Here is a 20,836-nt window from a genome sequence, read left to right as displayed (position 1 = left end):
ATGATAGCTTCTGGTCTTCTTGGCTTGCCTAAGTGTGGAATCTTTGACCTACAGTTGAGGTGGAGCAGGGGCACTTGGGAGAAGCCAGCAAGGGTGAGGAGGAAATCCATATGGGAGAGCAGCCCAGGAGTGGTGAAGCCTGAGCCAGATAACACTCGTGTGGGAGAGTGACCTGGCCCGGGGTGTTAGAACATTCCCAGGCATCAGAGCTTGGGTCAGGTTGGGAGGGCTCCATGTGGCAGGGTGACCGTGCATGGAATATTGGAACATAGGCAGGGCGAGGAGAGCATCTACCCAGGTGGGTGGCAGCAGCAGCTTGGCATAGGTGTTAAAGTCCACATGGGATGAGAGAGGCATCCACATGGAGGAGGGAGCAGAGGCAGTGATGGGAGACTGGTTACATGTAGGGGGCTTGGTCAATTAGGTAAATATATTAAAGATTACGGTGCCCAGGCTTCTCACAGAGTTATAATTATAGGTATAGTTGTGGAAAGGGTGGAAATTAGAGCAACTCTGTGGTGTTGGCTTGGAATTGGTAGTATCAGGGTAAACTCTGGGTTTTCCATATGTATATATGCCTACATACGGGAATAAATATAGATGTAAAGTATGGTAATGTATGTGCCTGTGCATAATATCCATATTCTTTAGCTCTGTCCACTGAGAGGGCCTGGCAGCAGTAACACTCTAATGGCAATGAGCATACCTAACACGCAGACATTGGTTTCTAGATACCGTTCTTTACTAATAAATGCAAGGGCTTCTGAGTCTAATCATGAGGAAACAGCATGCCCAAATTGAGAGAGATTGCTACAAAATAACTGGCCTATACTCTTCAAAAGTGTCAAGGTCATCAAAGTCGAGGAAAGACTGAGGAACTTGTTCTAGTGTGAAATAGGTGAAAGAAACAGGACAACTAAATACAACATGTCCTTTTACTGTAAGGAACATTTTTGGAGTAATCAGTGAAGCTTGAATGAGGTATGAGGAATAGAGGGCAAGTAGTAGTATCTCAACCATAATTTTCTGATTTGGGGTAATTTTCAAGAATATCTTTGTGGGAAATATACACTAAATTATTTGGCGTAATGAGGCAGCATTTCTGCAAGTTACTCTAAAAAATTCAAGGAAAAATATTCTTTTTTTTTTTTTTTTTGAGACAGTCCCGCTCTGTCACCCAGACTAGAGTGCAATCTTAGCTCACTGCAACTTCTGCCTTCCAGGGGCAAGCAATTCTCCTGCCTCAGCCTCCCAAGTAGCTGGGACTATAGGCGTGCACCACTACACCCAGTTGATTTTTGTATTTTTAGTAGAGACTGAGTTTCACCATGTTGGCCAGGTGGGTCTCTAACTACTGACCTCAGGTGATCTGCCCTCCTCAGCCTCCCAAAGTGCTGGGATTACAGGCATGAGCCACCATGTCCAGCCAAGGAAAAATATTATTTGTACTCTTTTGTAACTTTTCTGTAAGTTTGACATTGATTCAAAGTAAAAATATAAAATATTCTCAAAAATATATGGGCCAGGCCTGGTGGCAGGCACCTGTCATATTGGCTACCAGACAGGCTGAGGCAGGAGGATTGTTTGAGCCCAGGAATTCAAGGCTGCAGTGAGCTATGATCACGTCACTGCTCTCTAGCCTGTGTGACAGAGCAAGGTGCTGTCTTTAAAAAAAAATTAAAAATTAAAACTAAAGTGTTCAATTGTGTTGCATGCTGCTGCACAGTCAAATAGAAACTCTAAAGAGTCCACCTCAAAATAGATCATTGGAGGCCTTAGCAAGAGTAGTTTGATTTGAGAGTGGAGGCAGAGGCCAGAGCTGAGTAGGCTAAGGATGAGACCTGTGACATGTGGAGATGGCAGGTGTAATCACCTTGGTTTGGAGGTTTAGCTATGAAGGGGAGAGAAGAAGGGCCCTCAGAAGAAGGGAAATTATAGTGAAAGATCTGGAAACAATTACATATACCTAGGAATGTTTGAAAAACAGAAATAGGGAAAGTCTTGGAAAAGTTCTGTCTTCTGATATTTGAAAATCTTTCAAGACAAAGAGATGCTTTATTCTTTATTTTCAGTGGGAAGAACCAGAACCAATGTTTATAGAATGGATTTTAACTCAATACTAGAGAATATTTGGAGACCAGCATGTTGGCAGGCATCTGTAGTCCCGGCTACTCAAGAGGCTGAGGCAGGAGGAGCCCTTGAGCCCAAAAGTTTGAGTGCAGCCTAAGCAACAAAGTGAGATCCCCATCTCTAAAGAAGGAAAGAAAGAAAACATTTGAGCTGTCTAACAGTGGAATAGTCAGTTCCCTTATGAAAAGTGAGCCTGTTGTCACAAAAAGTAGAGAACACGAGGCTGGAAATTCAGCTGTACAGCAAATTCCTGGAAGTGACTCCTCTGTGGACTTAAGAATGCGGATAGGTGGGCCTCCCACGCCCACCAGGCACCCACTGCATTCTCAGCCTATTGTTCTATGACTTTACGAAGTAATGAGCCCTTTCTGAAATCTTGAGTATAGAAGGAAATTGCTAGTTCTTGGTGTTCTAGATCTCACTTTTCAGTGTTTTACCTGCCCACTTGTAGAAATTAAGGAAGAAAAGACTCAGTACTCACTGGTACATTTTAGTGGATTTCTTTGTTGTGTTTATTGTGACTGATTTCATATTTGTCATGATCAGTATCTCATTTGGTTCCTTAAATATTATTCTAAATTTGGTTCTCATGTCCAGAGGTGGGTACATTTCTTTTCATCTGCCGCATCAATGCAAGGTATATTCACAGCACCTCATTGTTGGGAACACTGAGCAAGCATGCAGAAAGGGCTGCTTTCACCTTGCAGAATCCTGTTTGCGTTAGGCTTGACTTCCTTAGACGTTGACACAGGGTCACTGACTATAGTAACTGGGGTCAGCTCAGTTGTTTTGTGTTTATTTGAGGTCAACCCAGGTCTCAAGATTTCACCACAGAGATTATTCTTGAGGTGATCTATAAATCATCCCTTCCTTAGCCTGGTCCAAATAAGTCCTACCCCTACCCCTTATCTAATGAAATTAGTTGTCATTCTTAGTGTAGTTGAAAGCAGTTACTTTTGACTTTTCTCTGTAGATGTCCTCAGATGCTGGTTCTCCAGGCCATGGACTTGTCTCTGCAGAGCTCACCACTCTTGTCTCTCAAGAGCTAAGTTTACATTCTGGAGTGCCACATACTCAGAAGCACAGACTTGCCCAGAAATCTTCTTAGACTCCCTCTTACACACATAGCAAATATACAGCTCCTTAGTTTGAGCATTTAAGGCCTCCTGCCAATAAGTTCATGTTCCTGTCATGCAGACCTCTGTGCAACTGCTGTTTCTGTGTTGCCCTTAGGGTCCTGAGGGCCTTGCCTAGAGTAATCCTCATATAATTCCTCCAACAGGAAAGCTGTGATTTCTTCCATGGCTGTATTCTAAATAACAAAGGCATGATACTACACATAGAGTAGAAATTTGGACACCAAATTGGGATTCTGTGTCCCTGTCTTATTTGACAAAAGTGCACATTATTGGGGAGATGGGGGCAGCATTTTAAAAGGAGCTTGGTATAGCATTAGTAAACGTTAAAAAAAAAAACAGAAAATAGCCTTATCTGTAGCAGTACAGTAGTTTGTTTCTGTGCACACACATCTGAAATACCACTTGTGCAGAGAGCGAGCGAGCAAGCGAGGGCGCAGCCTGACATTAACAAGGGAGGAGGCGGACAATGAGTACATTAGTGGTTGTTGCACTTTCTATTTTCTTTATATCCTTTATCTTCAAGTTGCAACCTCCCCCTCATCTAGTTCCTTTAAAAATGTGATACTTAGTGATCTTTCTTTATATGCCTCTGCCAAGACATTATTGAAGCTTCTTTTTTCCCTCACTGCAACAAAAGGCAGAGAATGGTGTTTTGAGTTTTTGAGAGGCATGGCTACTATAACTGTCCAGCAGAGGCATAACTAAGAATTGGGTTTTTATATTCTGAAAATGAACACATGAAGTTAAATGTCTTCTGATAATATATCACCTCTAAAAATGTCTTTATTTGTTCTATCCAAGTATTTCTTTAATAGTTGTACAAAGAAAAAATAGAAGTGGTTTTGGTTATGAAAAATTGGATGATATTTTAATAATGTTGTAAGGTGTCCAGTATATCCCACTTTATTACAATTAACTTTTTTCTACACTATTCAAATGAGGAGTAGAAAGGTAATTTTTTTCAAAAAATCCAGAGACAGGTTGTGAAAGGAATAACAGAATTTAAGCTTTTTAACACGTATGTAAAAGGCAGTTTTTGCTTCAGGAAGACAGTTTTCTAAATTCACTACAATATTTTGGGGAGTAACTCTTTGAGTGGTTAGATATTTTAAGTGCATTTGAGAAACAAAATTTAGTAATCAATATATTTAAAATTTATATTATTCTTCCCTATATTTGAACAATTTGTCCAAAATGCAATCTGTTCATATTGGATTTTGCCTGTTCAGATCTAAGTGGGAATCAGTAGTTTCTTTGTTTGTCACCATGGAAACCAGTCAGCCAATCTGAATGGCTCTTAGATCATACAGAACGATGCAATGCTCCGTGCTCTCAGTGAAAGTTTCTCACTGAGTAAGTGGGGCTGACTCTTCCTGCCTCTGGCTCTTGCCTCCCAGTGCCATGCAGGTGCAGGATGCAACCAGGCGGCCCTCAGCCGTGCACTTCCTCAGCTCCTTTCTCCAGGGCCGCCGGCACTCCACCTCAGACCCAGTACTGCGGCTGCAGCAGGCCCGGCGGGGCTCTGGCTTGGGCTCCGGCTCTGCCACGAAGCTGCTGTCCTCGTCCTCTCTCCAGGTGATGGTGGCTGTTTCCTCAGTCAGCCATGCAGAGGGAAACCCAACTTTCCCCGAAAGAAAAAGTAAAGGTCTCTTTCTTCTTATAGATTGCCATACCTTTGTATATAAGTTTGAGGAATGGGAATCAGCTGTGTTGTGTTTATACCTTTTTAAATATTGGCGGTTTATTCTATATTATACTTTTTGCTGTCTGTTATGCTATTTTAGTGAATATATGAGGATATAAAATGATCAAATGTTTTGTGTTTATTAAAAATATAGGTTTGAACAAAACTCATTCTCTTGTAAAACATCTGCTTCTACAGTTTCTTCCTCCTAATTGCCAGTATGTGTGGAGATTATTATATGTGAAAGCTTTTTTACATTAAGAGATATATGTCACTTTGACAGGGAAACAGTTTTGTTTTCTTGACAAGATGAAGGCGATTTTGCACTGGCTTGTCATCTACCATCCTGAGATAAAATGGAAGCTGTTTCCCATGTTACAATTTCATTTGGAGAGTGGAATTTTGAATTTTCCTTTCCTTATATGTTCTAGGAAATTTAGAACATCCAACACCAAAGTACACAAAAGTAGGAGAGTATTTACGGCATGTCATTCCTGGACACATGTGGTGTTCCATGGCATGTGGTGGTAGAGCTTGCAAGTATGAGAACCCAGCCCACTGGAGTGAGCAGGAGCAAGCCATCAAGGGGGTTTACTCATCCTGGTGAGTGATCCTGTTGGTCTTTCATAGCTCTGTTGGATACAGGAAAGACGCTCTGTGTGAGCCAGGAGCCCTGAAGTGTGGGAGGAGCAGTGTGGGACTTTGAAGTCAGGACCTCACTTTGCCAGTCAGATCTGGCTTTGCCCTAGCTGTGTGATCTTGGCCTATTGACCCTCAGTTTCTTTATCTGTAAGGTGAAAATAATAAAACCAAAACCATAGGGTTTTTTTAATTAAGTGAAATGATATATATAAAGTGTATTGAAGAAATGGATAATTAGCTCTTAAATTTCAGAAATGTTTAGAAATAATAAAACTGTTCAGCTATAAATTTGAGAAAATTATGAGGTACATGTGTAATTTTTCAGTTTCATGCAAGTAAGCTTTAGCTTTTATGTTATTCCTATATTTTATATGAAAGGTCACATTTTCATACAAATACCCTTCAGTCTACCCTAATAAAAGTGTACACATTGTCAGCTCAGTAGAAAACATAAGATACTTGCTTTTTTTATGGTGTATAAGTGCAATTAATATTGTTCTTTAATCATACTGCTTTTTATTAAACAGTAAACTAGTCAAATACACCTTTTTGATGTAGTAACATCTGAAAAATTCTGCTAAATCACATTGGAAGCATACTTAGAGGAATTCACTGTTTAATTCTAGTAGTGAATTATTTCATACATCAAGAACCCATTTTTAAATTAGATATTTGTCAACTGGCTTATCCAGCTTACAACCGTTACTTTTTCATATTGGATTTGCTCAGTATATCTGTAGTGATATAGTCTGGGGTCCACTGCCATTATTGTTCACCACAGGTCATATTCTTGTCCATCACTATCATACTAATAGTATGAGGCCACTGATGAGAAATTTGAACAGAACAGAGTGAAGCCAAAGCCCAGAGACCTGACAAGAGTAATAGTCATTTATTGGGCGTCTGCCCACTCATTCATTCAGTAAATACCCATTTGGCTGTAGGCCAGTCAGTGTGCTAGATGCTTTCATACTATTATCTTTTATCTTCATAAAACTCTTGTGAGCTGTTAATGCCATTTTATCGATGAAGGAATTGAGTTCCAAGTAATTTGCTACCAAACTAGAAAGTAGAAAAGCCAGCATTTGAAACCAAGCCCAACTGACTCTGGAGCCCATATTTGTCATCAAATTACAGTAACTCAGTATTTATTTGTAACTGCATTACAGTAACTCAGTATTTATTCATAACTGCATGTCAGGATTTGTGCCAAAGACTTTACATCCACATCATATTGAATTCTCACACCAACCCTGTGAGACAGGCATTATTATCCCCATTTAACACCTTGTAACTAAGATTCAGATAGTTGAATAACAAAATATCTCCCAGTTGGCCCTCCTCATATAAGTCACTACCCATTGAGTAACAATCCAGACTGTTACCTTCACCACCAGCTGAGTTTTCTCCATCATGTCCACTAGAATCTCTTGAGAGTCCTTGAAAATACTTTGCTGGAATCCACAAATAATTTACGTCTTGGAATTTTTTCCAGGGATTTAAGAAACTAGAGTTTCTTAGAGCTCTAATCATCCAAAATTGAAGCCAGATTTGTATAAGAATATTCTTATACAGGTGCACCAAAATCTCAAAATTCACCATTAAAGAACTCATCTATGTAACCTGAAATAATCTGTACCCCAAAAACTATCGAAATTTTAAAAATTAACCTAAAGAGAAAAAAAGCAAAGTATCTAACAGTGCCTTTACTACACTACCTTTTGTACAAGAAAAGGAGATAAATAAGAATAAATATTCATATTTGCTTATATTTGCAAAAATAAACACTAAGATGATAAACATGAAATTAAAACAAATGATTACATATGGGGAACAAACCGAATGGAGTGGATGAAAACGGTTGAGAGCAAACATTTTAGTGCATACGTTTTTGTATTGTTTTGATTTTATTGAACCATGAAACTGTATTACCTGTTCAAATAAAATTTATACACAAAAAAGAATATTCTAACAGAGTTGTTGAAATCATAGAAAAAAATCATCTCTCAGGGCTGGAACATCTCTTTGGGCTGGAACTTCCTAGGTTTTGGCACATCTCACCAGTCCCTCCACCTATTTGCAGGGTCACTGATAATATACTGGCCATGGCCCGCCCATCCTCTGAGCTCCTGGAGAAGTACCACATCATTGATCAGTTCCTCAGGTAAATGCTGTATTGTTCACACACGAGTGAGCAAACTCATGTTTTTTCTTTCATTGCCTTTGTTTTCAAGTGAAAAAGTGCTTTCATTTTAACAATAGGCAGTGAAGAGTGTATTTCAAATGAGAAATTAAGATTTTGAGAGTAATTAATAATGTTGATTAATACCAAAAATGGTTAATTTTTTTTAAATGCTAGCTCCCAATATGACTGACTGCCCTTTTTCCTTTAAGCCATGGCATAAAAACAATAATCAACCTCCAGCGCCCTGGTGAGCATGCTAGCTGTGGGAACCCTCTGGAACAAGAAAGTGGCTTCACATACCTTCCTGAGGCTTTCATGCAGGCTGGCAGTAAGTTCCTTCCACCCTCCTCTCATGAATTATCAAGGGCAGCACTCAGAGGCTTTTCTCTGCTGGGTTCTTAGATTAAAAAGATGATGGAAATAAATACCTCCTGCATCGTAGTAAGGATTAGAAAAAATGAGCTACCATTCTCTTTGGTATTGCTGTTCAAAGTACAGGATTTCTTTGTTCCTGTAAGAGGGATGTTGGGAGGAGATCCTGTAGTAATAATGATTAACATTTAGTTAATGCTTACAGTATGCCAGCCACTATTATCTCATTTAACCCTTAAAGCAGTTGTGTAACAAAATTGTTATTTCTGTTTTACATATGAAGCCACACGGGGCTTAGAGAATTACCTACTTGCCTAAGATCAGACGGCTTAGAAATGGTAGTCAGGTTTGGAACCTGGACATGCTCCAGGTTTACTGCTGTCCAGCCCTGCTCCCAAAATGATGCCCAGGAATTCTACTTCTAACAATTTCAAAGCCGCCTCAGTCACAGGAGCTTTGGGATGAAATACACTCAACATGTGTCCTTCAAACCAGGCTGGAAAGGATAAACAATCTTGGAACTTGTTTTTAAGAAGCTTATTTACACTGGATAGAAAATCCATATTATACTGTCTTAAGCTATTTATCAGTCATTTAGACACATTTCCCTGCTTAAACAAGAGTGTATGCTTTCCCTCCATAGCTGAGTAACTATAGCATGAATCACTGACTTTATTAATTTGTAATTATACTTTGCCATAATTCTTTCTGGCTGAGTTTCTGCAGGAAATGTCTTAAGTAATATAAAATGTGCTCTGTGAGTAAATGTTAACAGTAAAGTTACTAGGAATGTAAAATCCCTCTTATTTTATTCAGTGTATGCACTGAGATCTACATGCCTCAGTGTAGATCTGTGTACTTTTCATTAGTGTGTGTACTTTCATTAATTTCCTGTATGTTGATTTTCTTTTCCTTTTCTTTTTTCCTAGTTTACTTCTACAATTTCGGGTGGAAGGATTATGGTGTAGTGTCTCTTACTACTATCCTAGATATGGTGAAGGTGATGACATTTGCCTTACAGGAAGGAAAAGTAGCTATCCATTGTCATGCAGGGCTTGGTCGAACAGGTAGGTCCTAAGAGGTGGTTTATTGTCTTGTAGGCATATTTAAACATAAAAGGAATAAGATTTCCTAATTTGAGGATAAATGTTTCTCAGAATCCTATCAAAGCTTCGGAGTCAGGTGGAAGAAGGGAATAAGTTCTAGTGTTCTGTACCACTGTAGGATGTCTATAGTTAAAATGATATATAGTTTCAAATAGCTAGAAGGAGGATATTGAATGTTCCCAACACAAATGCATGATAAATGTTGGAGATTATGCATATACTAAATACACTGATCTGATCGCTATACATTATATGTATTAAAACATCACTATATACCCCATAGATATGTATAATTATTAACATTAAAAATTGAATCAAAAAATTTTTAAGATATTTGAAATACCATAAACAGGTAGTTACAATGACCATATGTATATCATTTTAAAGTCTTTAGCAACAATGTGAGTTGGAGAAACTGCAATTTGAGAGAAGTAATTTGCTACATTTAGTAAGTGCCAGGGCCACACTTTAAATCCATGGTTGTCTGACTCCAGAGTTCATGTGCTTTCCATTTTTGGAGGTATAAGGATTTTGTTTGTGAAGAAGAGTCTATCTGTGCCCAGAATTCTATTAAAAAGTCAGTGATTTTACTTAAAACATTCAGCTGAATTTCATTACAGTGCTGATATTAGGGCAAAAATAAAAGGCCGTAGGGCTGAAATTTTCATTGTCATCTGATCCAACCACATGCAGCTCAACTCTGTCCGCAGTGTACCTGTGCTCCTGCCAGGGGATCTGCCACATACCTGGAAGCATGCTCAGGGGAGGGGACTCAGCTCTGCTTGAGATTGGTAGCTCTTAGGATCAAGCCAAAATCTCACTGTTTCTAGACATTGACGTGATAGCTCTGCAGACGTTTTACATTTATACTAAGATCTTCTGTGTCCTAGTGAGAAAGATATGTTGTTCCCGACTGTGAACTGGAGAGCGTGCAGTTTTCAGAGGTTCTGATTTTCGTATGTAACAACGTGTTCACAAACTTGGGGATTACACAGGTGTATTTGATTTGCCTTTTACTTTAATATTAATTGACTGTTATATTTGAATTAATTTATTAATTATTATCTTTTCACTAGTAATTATTACCTTTTAACTAGTAATAACCTTACTAGTTATTCCTTTTAATTAGATATTAGTAAGAATACCTAATGTTTATACCATTAAGGCTGGCTTCCTTAAGATTGCTTAATTTTCCATAATTGCTTATGGAAAAATAGAATTATATCATGGTCTGAAGGAAAACACATATTAGTATAGGCACAAATCTGGAAAAAGAATTGCCAAGAAGAAAAGTAGGCTGTGAATATGAATAATTCCCAAAGAAGAAACTGCCGTGGTAGGGAGAGTGCCAAGCTGGGATGTGCCAGCAGTTGATGGCAAAGATGGCAGGGTGGGAGGTTCCAAACACAAAGTGTATGGATTGATTGGATGGAAATTCTCAAGAACTGTTCAGAGTGGAAAATAGAAACAGGATTTGCTTTCTTCTGTTGGAGTTAAGTAGAACAAGGAAGATAGATGGGCCAGATGATCAGTTTCCCTTCCCTCCTGCACACTTACTCACCTACATTGTGCCTGTGCTGGCACAGCTCTGGGCTACTGAGATGACTCAGTCATGGGGAGGCGGTGCCACGTAGACATTTAATAAAGTTCTGTGCAGTAAGGAACATGCAATAATAACAGCTCTATAAAAAGTCACAAAGTTATCATCATAATTGTCCTTAAAATGTGTCTCTATTTATATGGTTTCTTAACACATATTCAAATTGTAAATCATCAAAGAGTGATAAATAAAATTAAAAAAAATGTAAGCTTTTCTCATACCAGTCTTCTCTTCTTCACTGTTTAGGTGTTTTAATAGCCTGTTACTTAGTTTTTGCAACGAGAATGACTGCTGACCAAGCAATTACATCTGTGCGGGCAAAGCGACCCAATTCCATACAAGCCAGAGGACAGCTCCTCTGTGTAAGGGAATTTACTCAGTTTCTAATTCCTCTCCGCAATATATTCTCTTGCTGTGATCCCAAAGCACATGCTGTCACCTTAGCTCAGTATCTAATTCGCCAGCGTCATCTGCTTCATGGTTATGAGGCACGACTTCTGAAACACGTGCCAAAAATTATCCACCTAGTTTGCAAATTGCTGCTGGACTTAGCGGAGAACAGGCCAGTTATGATGAAGGACATGTCCGAAGGACCTGGTCTCTCTGCTGAAATAGAAAAGACCATGTCTGAGATGCAGCTGGATAAAGAGTTACTGAGGCATGACAGTGATGTGTCGAACTCGCCTAACCCCACTGCTGTGGCAGCAGATTTTAACAATCGAGGCATGATTTTCTCCAAAGAGCAAGAGTTTGACCCTCTTTGGAAAAGGCGGAATGTTGAGTGCCTTCAACCCCTGACTCATCTGAAAAGGCGGCTCAGCTACAGTGACTCAGATTTAAAGAGGGCCGAGAACCTCCTGGAGCAAGGGGAGACTCCACAGACAGTGCCTGCCCAGGTCTTGGTTGGCCACAACCCCAGGCAGCAGAAGCTCATAAGCCATTGTTACATCCCACAGTCTTCAGAACCAGACTTACACAAGGAAGCCTTGGTTCGCAGCACACTTTCTTTCTGGAGTCAGTCAAAGTTTGGAGGCCTGGAAGGACTCAAAGATAATGGGTCACCAATTTTCCATGGAAGGACCATTCTAAAGGAAGCACAGCAGAGTGGAGTTTTCTCTGCAGATGTTTCAGGCTCACACAGCCCTGGGGAGCCAGTTTCACCCAGCTTTGCAAATGTCCATAAGTATCCAAACCCTGCTCACCAGCAAGTGTCTCACTGTCACTGTAAAACTCATGGTGTTGGGAGCCCTGGCTCTGTCAGGCAGAACAGCAGGACACCCCGAAGCCCTCTGGACTGTGGCTCCAGTCCCAAAGCACAGTTCTTGGTTGAACATAAAACCCAGGACAGAAAAGATCTGTCTGAAGCAGCTTCACACTCTACATTACAGTCTGAATTGAGTGCTGAGGCAAGAAGAATACTGGCGGCCAAAGCCCTAGCAAATTTAAATGAATCTGTAGAAAAGGAGGAACTAAAACGGAAGGTAGAAATGTGGCAGGTATTATTAGTACTTTATTTAATTATAGATATGTGGGAAATATTTATGTCAGGGCAAAAGTGTGATACATTTTCCCAAACTTATTTATTATAGAAATGTGAAGATACGTTTGCATAATACTTTCTAACTTCAGGTTTCTCGTCTCTGATGTGAACCTGATGTTATAGAAAAAACATAGGTGTTTGTATGGTTTCATTTAAATTTGCATACACAAGAAAGCACTTGGTGTCATGCTTGACCCACACTAGGCATTGATATTAGTAGCTTCCTTCTTTCTTCCTGGGCCTATGGGGGCAACTGGCCCACAGCAGACAGCATTCGAAACTGACTTGAAGCATCTTTAACATGAGGCCTTGCAGAGGGAACCGTACTTTGAGAACTACAGATGTGCAGACATAAATAAAATATTTATTTTCCAAAGCTCATCAACACTGGTGCTGAGCAAGGTCAGAAGAGTGAGGCTGTCTCTTTGGCATCCTCTCCTTCAGACTTGCCAATCCTGCCCTAATAGGGCAACTGTGGGAAATCATGAGAGCAAGTGGGTGGAACCACAGATTACTACGTGCCATTCACTTTAAAAGCTGAGATGAGGTCTTTGGGGTCCATTTCTTAGCTTTTACTTCGATTAGAATGTAAATGTTTAGGCCAGGCGCGGTGGCTCACGCTTGTAATCCCAGCACTTTGGGAGGCCGAGGCGGGCAGATCACGAGGTCAGGAGATCGAGACCACGGTGAAACCCTGTCTCTACTAAAAATACAAAAAAAAAAAAAATTAGCCGGGTGTGGTGGCGGGCGCCTGTAGTCCCAGCTACTCGGAGAGGCTGAGGCAGGAGAATGGCGTGAACCCGGGAGGCGGAGCTTGCAGTGAGCCGAGATTGCGCCACTGCACTCCAGCCTGGGCGACAGAGCGAGACTCTATCTCGAAAAAAAAAAAAGAAAGAAAGAATGTAAATGTTTAACTCTTTTTTTGTGTTGTACTTTTACTAGGATACAGTCGTAAGTCAGCCACACTTTTTTTGCCCTGAATGAGCACCTGTTCTCGAGAAAAGATAGGCCTTATAAACCTAGCTATGAGAAACAGCTAAACTGCCCCAAAAGGAGGCTGACTTGGACAGTCGTGAATCACTGAAATCTTGACTTTTGAGCCCATAACCTACTGTGAATTATTTTAATAGCTCGCTTTCATAGTCTGCCATTGATTAAACCAGGCATATAAAATTTCTGAGTGCCAGTATCTCTTCAGATGCAGAGGCATGAAAATTAAGTTTGGAGCTTCACATTAACTTACAACTATATGACGGGAGGAGAGAACTTTTGATAAAAATTTTGTTCTTCAGAATTGTGTTTCGCCTATCCAATAGTTAAATGTATTGCTTTCTTCCAAAATGAATTATTTTCTTTATTTTCTGCTCCAAACTGAAAAAGTCTTTCATTCAGTCAGCAAATGTTTCCTGGGCATTACTGTGTGCTAAGAGTTAGCAAGAAAGAGAGTCTTCTATTTTAGATGAAAATCTCGCACCCCCACTCCTGGGTCAGCCCCAGTGCCCATGCAAGCTCTGCTGTGGTGATGAAGCATTCAGGACTTGGTTTGGGCCAGACCGTATGTAGCGTATATGAAAGCATTTTCTGGAGGTGAACACAGACCTTTAATCAGGATAGTTTTGCGTTTTTTTCCTTTCTAGATTTTATTTTAGGACTTTTAGTTATCAAAAAATCAGTTGAATTCTGGAAAAGAATAAAATGAACATTATTTGAATAGTATAATGCCACTCATGCCTGTACTAGACCATTTCACATATATTATTTCACGTGATTTTTCACAGTTATCATAGAACATATCTGTGAGGCAGATGATACTATTTCTACAGTCTTTGTTAATCTTATGAATTCAGTATGACAGATGAGGATGCTAAAGGTCACAAAGGTTAGAGGGTAAGTGATTTGCTCAGGGTCACATGGCATGCATGTGGCAGAGTCAGGGTACAGCACATGTGTTTAACACTTTCCATTATCCCAGGATTCTTGGCTAACCTCCCTGGAGAGCCTCAGGAAACATCATGATAAGATAGTCATTTTGCTAAGAGCGTTTTTTATTACTGTCAGTTCTGCCCAGCTTGTCTCCTTCATAAGATTGAATCAAGAGCTACTTTGTTTTATACATGATCTATGGGATACGAAGGACTGTGAATAACAAAGTATTGGCGTATTCATAAGATAATAAAGAGAAGCCCAGTACCGGTGGGCCCTTGTGGTGTAACAGAAACAGCACAGACTCTGGAGTAAGGCAGAACTGGGTATGAACACCCCCTTTGCCATTTTCTAGCTTTTGGCTCCTAGGTGAGTTATTTCATCTTTCTTGAGCCCCATTATATGTATTGGTGAGGAAGCTCCCTGCTGGGTGCCATTTGAGAGTTAGAGATAAGACATGTATTACAGTTTCTGTCCCACTGTGTGCATGTAGTAAATATTGGATAGGTGAATGAATGAGTGGCTGGTAGCAATTATTACACTTCTATTGTAAAAATGTATTTGACTCACTAAAACATAAATCTGAACCCTGTCAGAAATTCATGAAAATCCTTATCTCACTTTTCCCTTGCTCTCTGTGAGGTAAAGTTTTAAAATCTCATGCTTAAATTTTCTCTAGGCATTTGGAGTATTAGAAAAACTTTCCAGTTATCTTCCCTATGTCAAATTTCAGGACTCGGGGCTTATTGTTAAATCCTACATAGGATGCTAAAAAGATATTTCAAAGAAGTACATATGCCCCATTTACCAACTTTCAAGCACCTTTATTTTATTTTTGCAGACTGCGAAGCTCAAAGCTTTTCCTTTTCCTTAGACCCCAGGTTAATGTATAAATGTTCCCTTATTTCTACTTTCTCATCTACCATCTACTTTATTGCAAAAAAATAGTTCTGTTTTGTTCACCAGAAGGCTGAAAAGGAAGACTCTTCTGAATGGTTTCTGTGGTTTCTGAATAAAGTAGAGAACTTGGATTAACTAAGCCCTTTCCCTGTGCTATAAGCTTTAACCGACTTTATCTCAGTCAATCAGCCCAACAGCTTGTGAGGCAGGGGATGAGTTTCATAGAGAGAAACTGGGGCTTACAGAGTTCAGTGTCTTAGTCCAGCATCCAGCCTGGAAGTGGAGAGGCTGGGAGGGGTCCCAGTTCTGCACTCTGGAGCCTGAGTCTTTCACTCTCATGGGCAGCGCAAGAATCATGCAGTGTCAAATGGTGCACCTCTCTCTCCTCTCCCTGTCTCTGTCTCTGTCTGTCTGTCTCTTTCTCTTCCTTTTTAGAAAGAGCTTAATTCCCGAGATGGAGCTTGGGAAAGAATATGTGGCGAGAGGGACCCTTTCATCCTATGCAGCTTGATGTGGTCTTGGGTGGAGCAACTGAAGGAGCCTGTAATCACCAAAGAGGATGTGGACATGTTGGTTGACAGGCAAGCAGATGCCACAGAAGCACTGTTTTTATTAGAGAAGGTAAAGTGGGTATAGGACCAGTTAATGACTGTAACTGAGGCCCTTAGTTTTTCACGCAGAAAAAAAAAATCCAGTATAAAAAAAGAGAATTCACACAGAATCCCAAATCTAGGTCTAATTTAATAGTTTTTCCAAGAGAAGAGAAGAAACTGAGAAGAAACTGATACCCAGTGTAAACGCTTAGAAAATACAAAAATAAAAAGGGGAACTATCCATAGTCCTGGGAGAGGCACTGCAAACATTTTCAAATATTTTAAACTTATCAATATGTATATTAACTTGTTAAGTTTATGTTTCATTTTTGCTTAAAGTTATAACATAGCTATTTTCCCGTGAATAAAGTAAGCTTTTCATAAATATTGACTCTTAATGGATATGATACTGTAACACGAGACTGTGCCATAATTAACCACTTTTTCACTGTTGGTTGTTTGTTTCTACTTATTTGCCGTGAGCATGCATATGGGAAAAATTATGAATTAGGTTGAGATATGCACTCATTCGTATTTTTAAAAAGGGGTAGGTGTCACACATATATACATGTATATATAATTTCTATTTGTAAAATATAGATGTTTTCTATATTTTATGTATAAAAGATATATGTTTAAAATAGAGAAAATATGTATATATGTATAAAATATATAGAAGGAGAAATAAGAAACTGGTAATAGTGGTTACCTTTAGGAAAAGATATTAGAAGACAATGGATCTAGGAAACGGGAGAAATTGTATGAATCCTTTTATACAATTTATCATTTTTATCCATACAGAGATACTAAATTTTCAGTTTAGAACAGGGTTTGTTTTTGTTTTTGTTTTTGTTTGTTTGTTTGAGACAGAGTTTCGCTCTTGTTGCCCAGGCTGGAGTGCAATGGCGTGATCTCAGCTCACCGCAACCTCTGCCCCCCGGGTTCAAGCGATTCTCCTGCCTCAGCCTCCTGAGTAGCTGGGATTACAGGCATGCACCACCATGCCCGGCTAATTTTGTAATTTTAGTAGAGACAGGATTTCTCCATGTTGGTCAGGCTGGTCTCAAACTCCCAACCTCATGTGATCCACCCACCTCGGCCTCCCAAAGTGCTGGGATTACAGGCATGAGCCACCATGCCAGGCCTGTTTTTGTTTTAAGAAACAATGTTATCGAATAACCAGCCTTGAGTTACCTACTATGCTCCATGTAAATATCTCCTCGGTTTCTAAATTTCACTAAAAATCTGCTGTTACTACACATACACACACGGACACATATGGACGGATGCACACGCAGACATGCAGATACATGCACACAGATACAATACACAATACACAGACGTGTGTGCCTGCACACACACACACACTCACATACCACAGTTATGCAATACATATCTTTTAAGAAATGATTTTTCCTGTATCTGAAGTCCTTTTCTTAGGATATTTTCTCAGCAATTAAATCACAGAGATAAAACAGGAGATGGTGATAAGGGAGATTAATGTTTGGTAGGTGACTGGGCCAAGCCTTTCAGGACATAATTTACATTTTCTCTTCTGTTTATCTCAATACCCCTTAGAGGTAGAGGCCCGTTTCACAGACAAGGAAAGCTGAGGTTGCATGCCCAAGGTTGGCACCACATGTCAGAGCAGAATTCAAGCTCAGACCACTCTGGCACAAAGCCCATGTGCTTTCTATTACATAAGGCTGCCTGTTTTATCCTAAATCACCCTCGCCCCATGTATAGGGCATTTATATTGCTTCAGGTTTTTTACTTTCATAGGCGTCATTGTAATGATAATTTGTACTTGCAGGTGTTTCTTTATTATAGATTATGCTCTTAGAGTAGATTTTCAGAATTGAAATTGATGGGTCCCTGTACATTACATCTTGGATATGTATTGCTGAAGGTGATGGAATTTCTTCTTTGCTAAGGTAAACAGCCCCCAAGAGTCAAGTCAGTGGACACATTTTTAAGTATCTTACCCCCTTAGGTTGGAGGCTAAGCACTTAAGCATTGCATTGCTCCTGGGGGACTGGGGTTGTCCTTGTCCTTTTCTTTGTGTACCTACCTCCCTCCATATCATCTGCAGTGGCTGGGCACCCAGATCCTGACCACTCAGTGCCCAATTAATTAGTCCATATATCTCTATGGCATGTCACCATCTACTAGACAACTGACATTATATCCAGAAACAACAAGAATGGGAAAATCTATTCAGTTCACTGCAAGAGAAACACTTGGTTTAAAAGTGCACTGATCTTCAAATTTAGTTTGACTTTGTACAATAGCTAGCCAGCTTTGATATTATCTCCTGAAAGCTTTTCAAATTATATTAACACATAACAATAAACATTTGTTGATGTTTAGATATTTTGTTAGGTATTTTGGCATTTGACATTATGAATACTTGGTCACAAACCAATTCTTGACTCTATGATAGTTTTGAATTGATTTATTGAGGCATTTTTTGAAAAATTTTTAAAATTTTGATTTCTACCAAAACAGGGACAGCACCAGACTATTCTCTGTGTGTTGCACTGCATAGTGAACCTGCAGACAATCCCCGTGGATGTGGAGGAAGCTTTCCTTGCCCATGCCATTAAGGCGTTCACTAAGGTGGGTCACACTCTTCCTTTCCCCTCTCTGAAACACAGATCAGCATCATCTTTGTAAATCAGAATCCAGAGGTCACCATCCTCTAAAATAAAACATGTATGTGTATGTTTTCCCTTCTTGGAAATCTGTTTGACATTTCTTCTAAGTAGTTGCAGAGTTTGACCAAAAAAAAAGTTTCCAAACAATGATCTTAGGAAAAGCTGAACTGTGGGTTTTTTGAAGGAGAACGTTGCAACAAAGAGCTTTTATGTAAAAGAAAGAGAAACAACTGAGTGTTGAATACATATTTTTAGATCATGTGCCTAATCGGAGTCAGAGGATCTTTGCTTGTCGAGTCAGTTCTACCTTGGGTGTAAGTAAGAAACCATCTATTGAGAATTAAACATCCCACATTGCTAACTCAGTACTGAGTCCTGGTTGGAAAATCCTAAGGAAAGAGTTAAAAAAAAAGGTTTTCTTTCTAAAAGCCCATCCTTTTGGATGCAGCAGTTTTTCCTGGCTGAAGAAAGAAGAAGAAGCCAGGTTCATACTGAGAGAAAAGTTTCCCCTTACCCCATCAGCTATAATTTGTTTATTCTCATTGATATGAAAGTATCTATAATTTGTTTGTTACCTCTCACTGATATGAAAGTGTCATTAAACAAAGAGCCCAGCTTTTGAATGACAACATCTGTGGTAACATTAATGATAATAAGTTATTATTTATACTCATTAACAAGCTGTGAAGATTCTTCCTTTTTAATATTTGTCCAGTCTCCTTCCCCTCCACTCTTTCCAGAGTGATGTTCTTACTTCAGGCTTTCCTTGTTCCTCATCTGGATTCTATGGCACTAACCACTAACCATCTTTTCAATCTGTTCTCCACTGTTTCCAGAGTCAGTAGTCTCAAATCCAAACCACATGGTCCTTTACATCTGTATTTACATTTTCATAGACTGAGAGGCTACCCACTATGTGAAGAAGGTTGTGGTTTGGTGTTTAAGAAAGTAAACAGAGCTGGGAGTGGTGGCTTACGCCTGTGATCCCAGCACTTTGGGAGGCTGAGATGGGCAGATCACGAGATCAGGAGATTGCGACCATCCTGGCCAACATGGTGAAACCCCATCTCTACTAAAGTACAAAAATTTAGCTGGGCGTGGTGGTGTGCGCCTGTAGTCCCAGCTACTCAGGAGGCTGAGGTGGAAGAATGGCTTGAACCCAGGAGGTGGAGGTTGCAGTGAGCTGAAATCGCGCCACTGCTCTCCAGCCTGGCAACAGAGCGAGACTCTGTCTCAAAAAAAAAAAAAAAAAAAAAAAAAAAGTGGCCAGGCGCGGTGGCTCAAGCCTGTAATCCCAGCACTTTGGGAGGCCAAGGTGGGCAGATCATGAGGTCAGGAAATCAAGACCATCCTGGCTAACACCATGAAACCCCGTCTCTACTAAAAAAAAATACAAAAAAATTAGCCGGGTGTGGTGGTGGGCACCTGTAGTCCCAGCTACTCGGGAGGCTGAGGCAGGAGAATGGTGTGAACCCGGGAGGCGGAGCTTGCAGTGAGCCAAGATTGCGCCACTGCACTCCAGCCTGGACAACAAAGCAAGACTCTGTCTCAAAAAAAAAAAAAAAAAGTAAACAATTCACACCATTATTAATGTTAATAAGGAGTTTTTTGCAAATGGGATAGATAATATAGTTATAGATAAAATTAAGTTCCTGAGCTTGACTGAAAAAAATCCTTACGATTGGTCTCTCTGAAAGCAGTAGAAATTCTTTACAACTTCTTTTGGCCTTTTAAGGGGATACGAATGAAAAGTTAGAGATAACAGTTGTTCAAAATCTGTCTATAGAAAATGTTAGGAGACAGTTTTCCTTGGGTCTCTCATGTCTCTTCATAGTCTGATGAGCAGATGCCCTGACCACTCTCTTTGGGGATCAACTCTTCACTGATGTCTGGAGAGCTCTACCTGGAGAGCAGAAGGCACACGTTCTGACTTCCAGGATAATAAAAATGTTTCCCTTCAGTGCAAAGGTTGGCAGATTTGCTTGCAGCCCCCTTGTGAAACATTGGAGTTTCCTAAGCTTGGGGCTCCTCAGCGATGAGGCAAACCCCGTGCTTGTGCAGCCTCCACCTAGGCCCCTCTGCATTGCCCCCATGAGACTTGGGAGACAAGCAGAACCCATGTGAACATGAAGCACATGCAGCTATGAGAAATAAAAGTTGTCTGTCTCTGACCCAGGAATCTCGTATCTTCTACCAGTATCCATAACACTGGCAAGCTAACAGGTTAAAGTCTCAGATCCTTTACAGTTGTTGACAGACGGAACAACGTTTCATTTGTCAAAATTTATCAGAGAAGGAGAAATTCCAGAAGGAGAGAAGCAGTGATTGTGTGACCCTGATTCTTTCCCAGGGAGTTACACATTAC

At 40.0% G+C, this 20,836-nt stretch overlaps 1 protein-coding gene across 16 annotated transcripts in view; it reads left to right on the top strand.

Moving 5' to 3' along the window:
• PTPDC1 (protein tyrosine phosphatase domain containing 1) overlaps positions 1–20,836 on the top strand; it is a 61,558-nt gene that overhangs the window by 27,842 nt on the left and 12,880 nt on the right. For 3 of the 16 annotated variants that reach the window (XM_055271869.2, XM_055271870.2, XM_063636208.1), the window contains 7 exons: positions 5,385–5,556; positions 7,679–7,759; positions 7,990–8,108; positions 9,082–9,219; positions 11,105–12,354; positions 15,657–15,842; positions 18,323–18,433. In XM_055271869.2, the coding sequence (XP_055127844.1) occupies positions 5,385–5,556; positions 7,679–7,759; positions 7,990–8,108; positions 9,082–9,219; positions 11,105–12,354; positions 15,657–15,842; positions 18,323–18,433 (2,057 nt within the window). Of the gene's footprint in view, positions 1–8; positions 4,915–5,384; positions 5,557–7,678; positions 7,760–7,989; positions 8,109–9,081; positions 9,220–11,104; positions 12,775–15,656; positions 15,843–18,322; positions 18,434–20,836 lie in introns of those variants that run through there. The other 13 variants (XM_063636209.1, XM_063636210.1, XM_055271874.2 and 10 more) reach the window with 11 other exon arrangements.

Source organism: Symphalangus syndactylus, chromosome 3 (assembly GCF_028878055.3).
Source record: "Symphalangus syndactylus isolate Jambi chromosome 3, NHGRI_mSymSyn1-v2.1_pri, whole genome shotgun sequence".
NCBI classification, from domain to species: Eukaryota; Metazoa; Chordata; class Mammalia; order Primates; family Hylobatidae; genus Symphalangus; species Symphalangus syndactylus.
The sequence above is the reverse complement of the archived record's forward strand: the minus strand, read 5'-3'. Positions and strand labels throughout refer to the sequence as shown.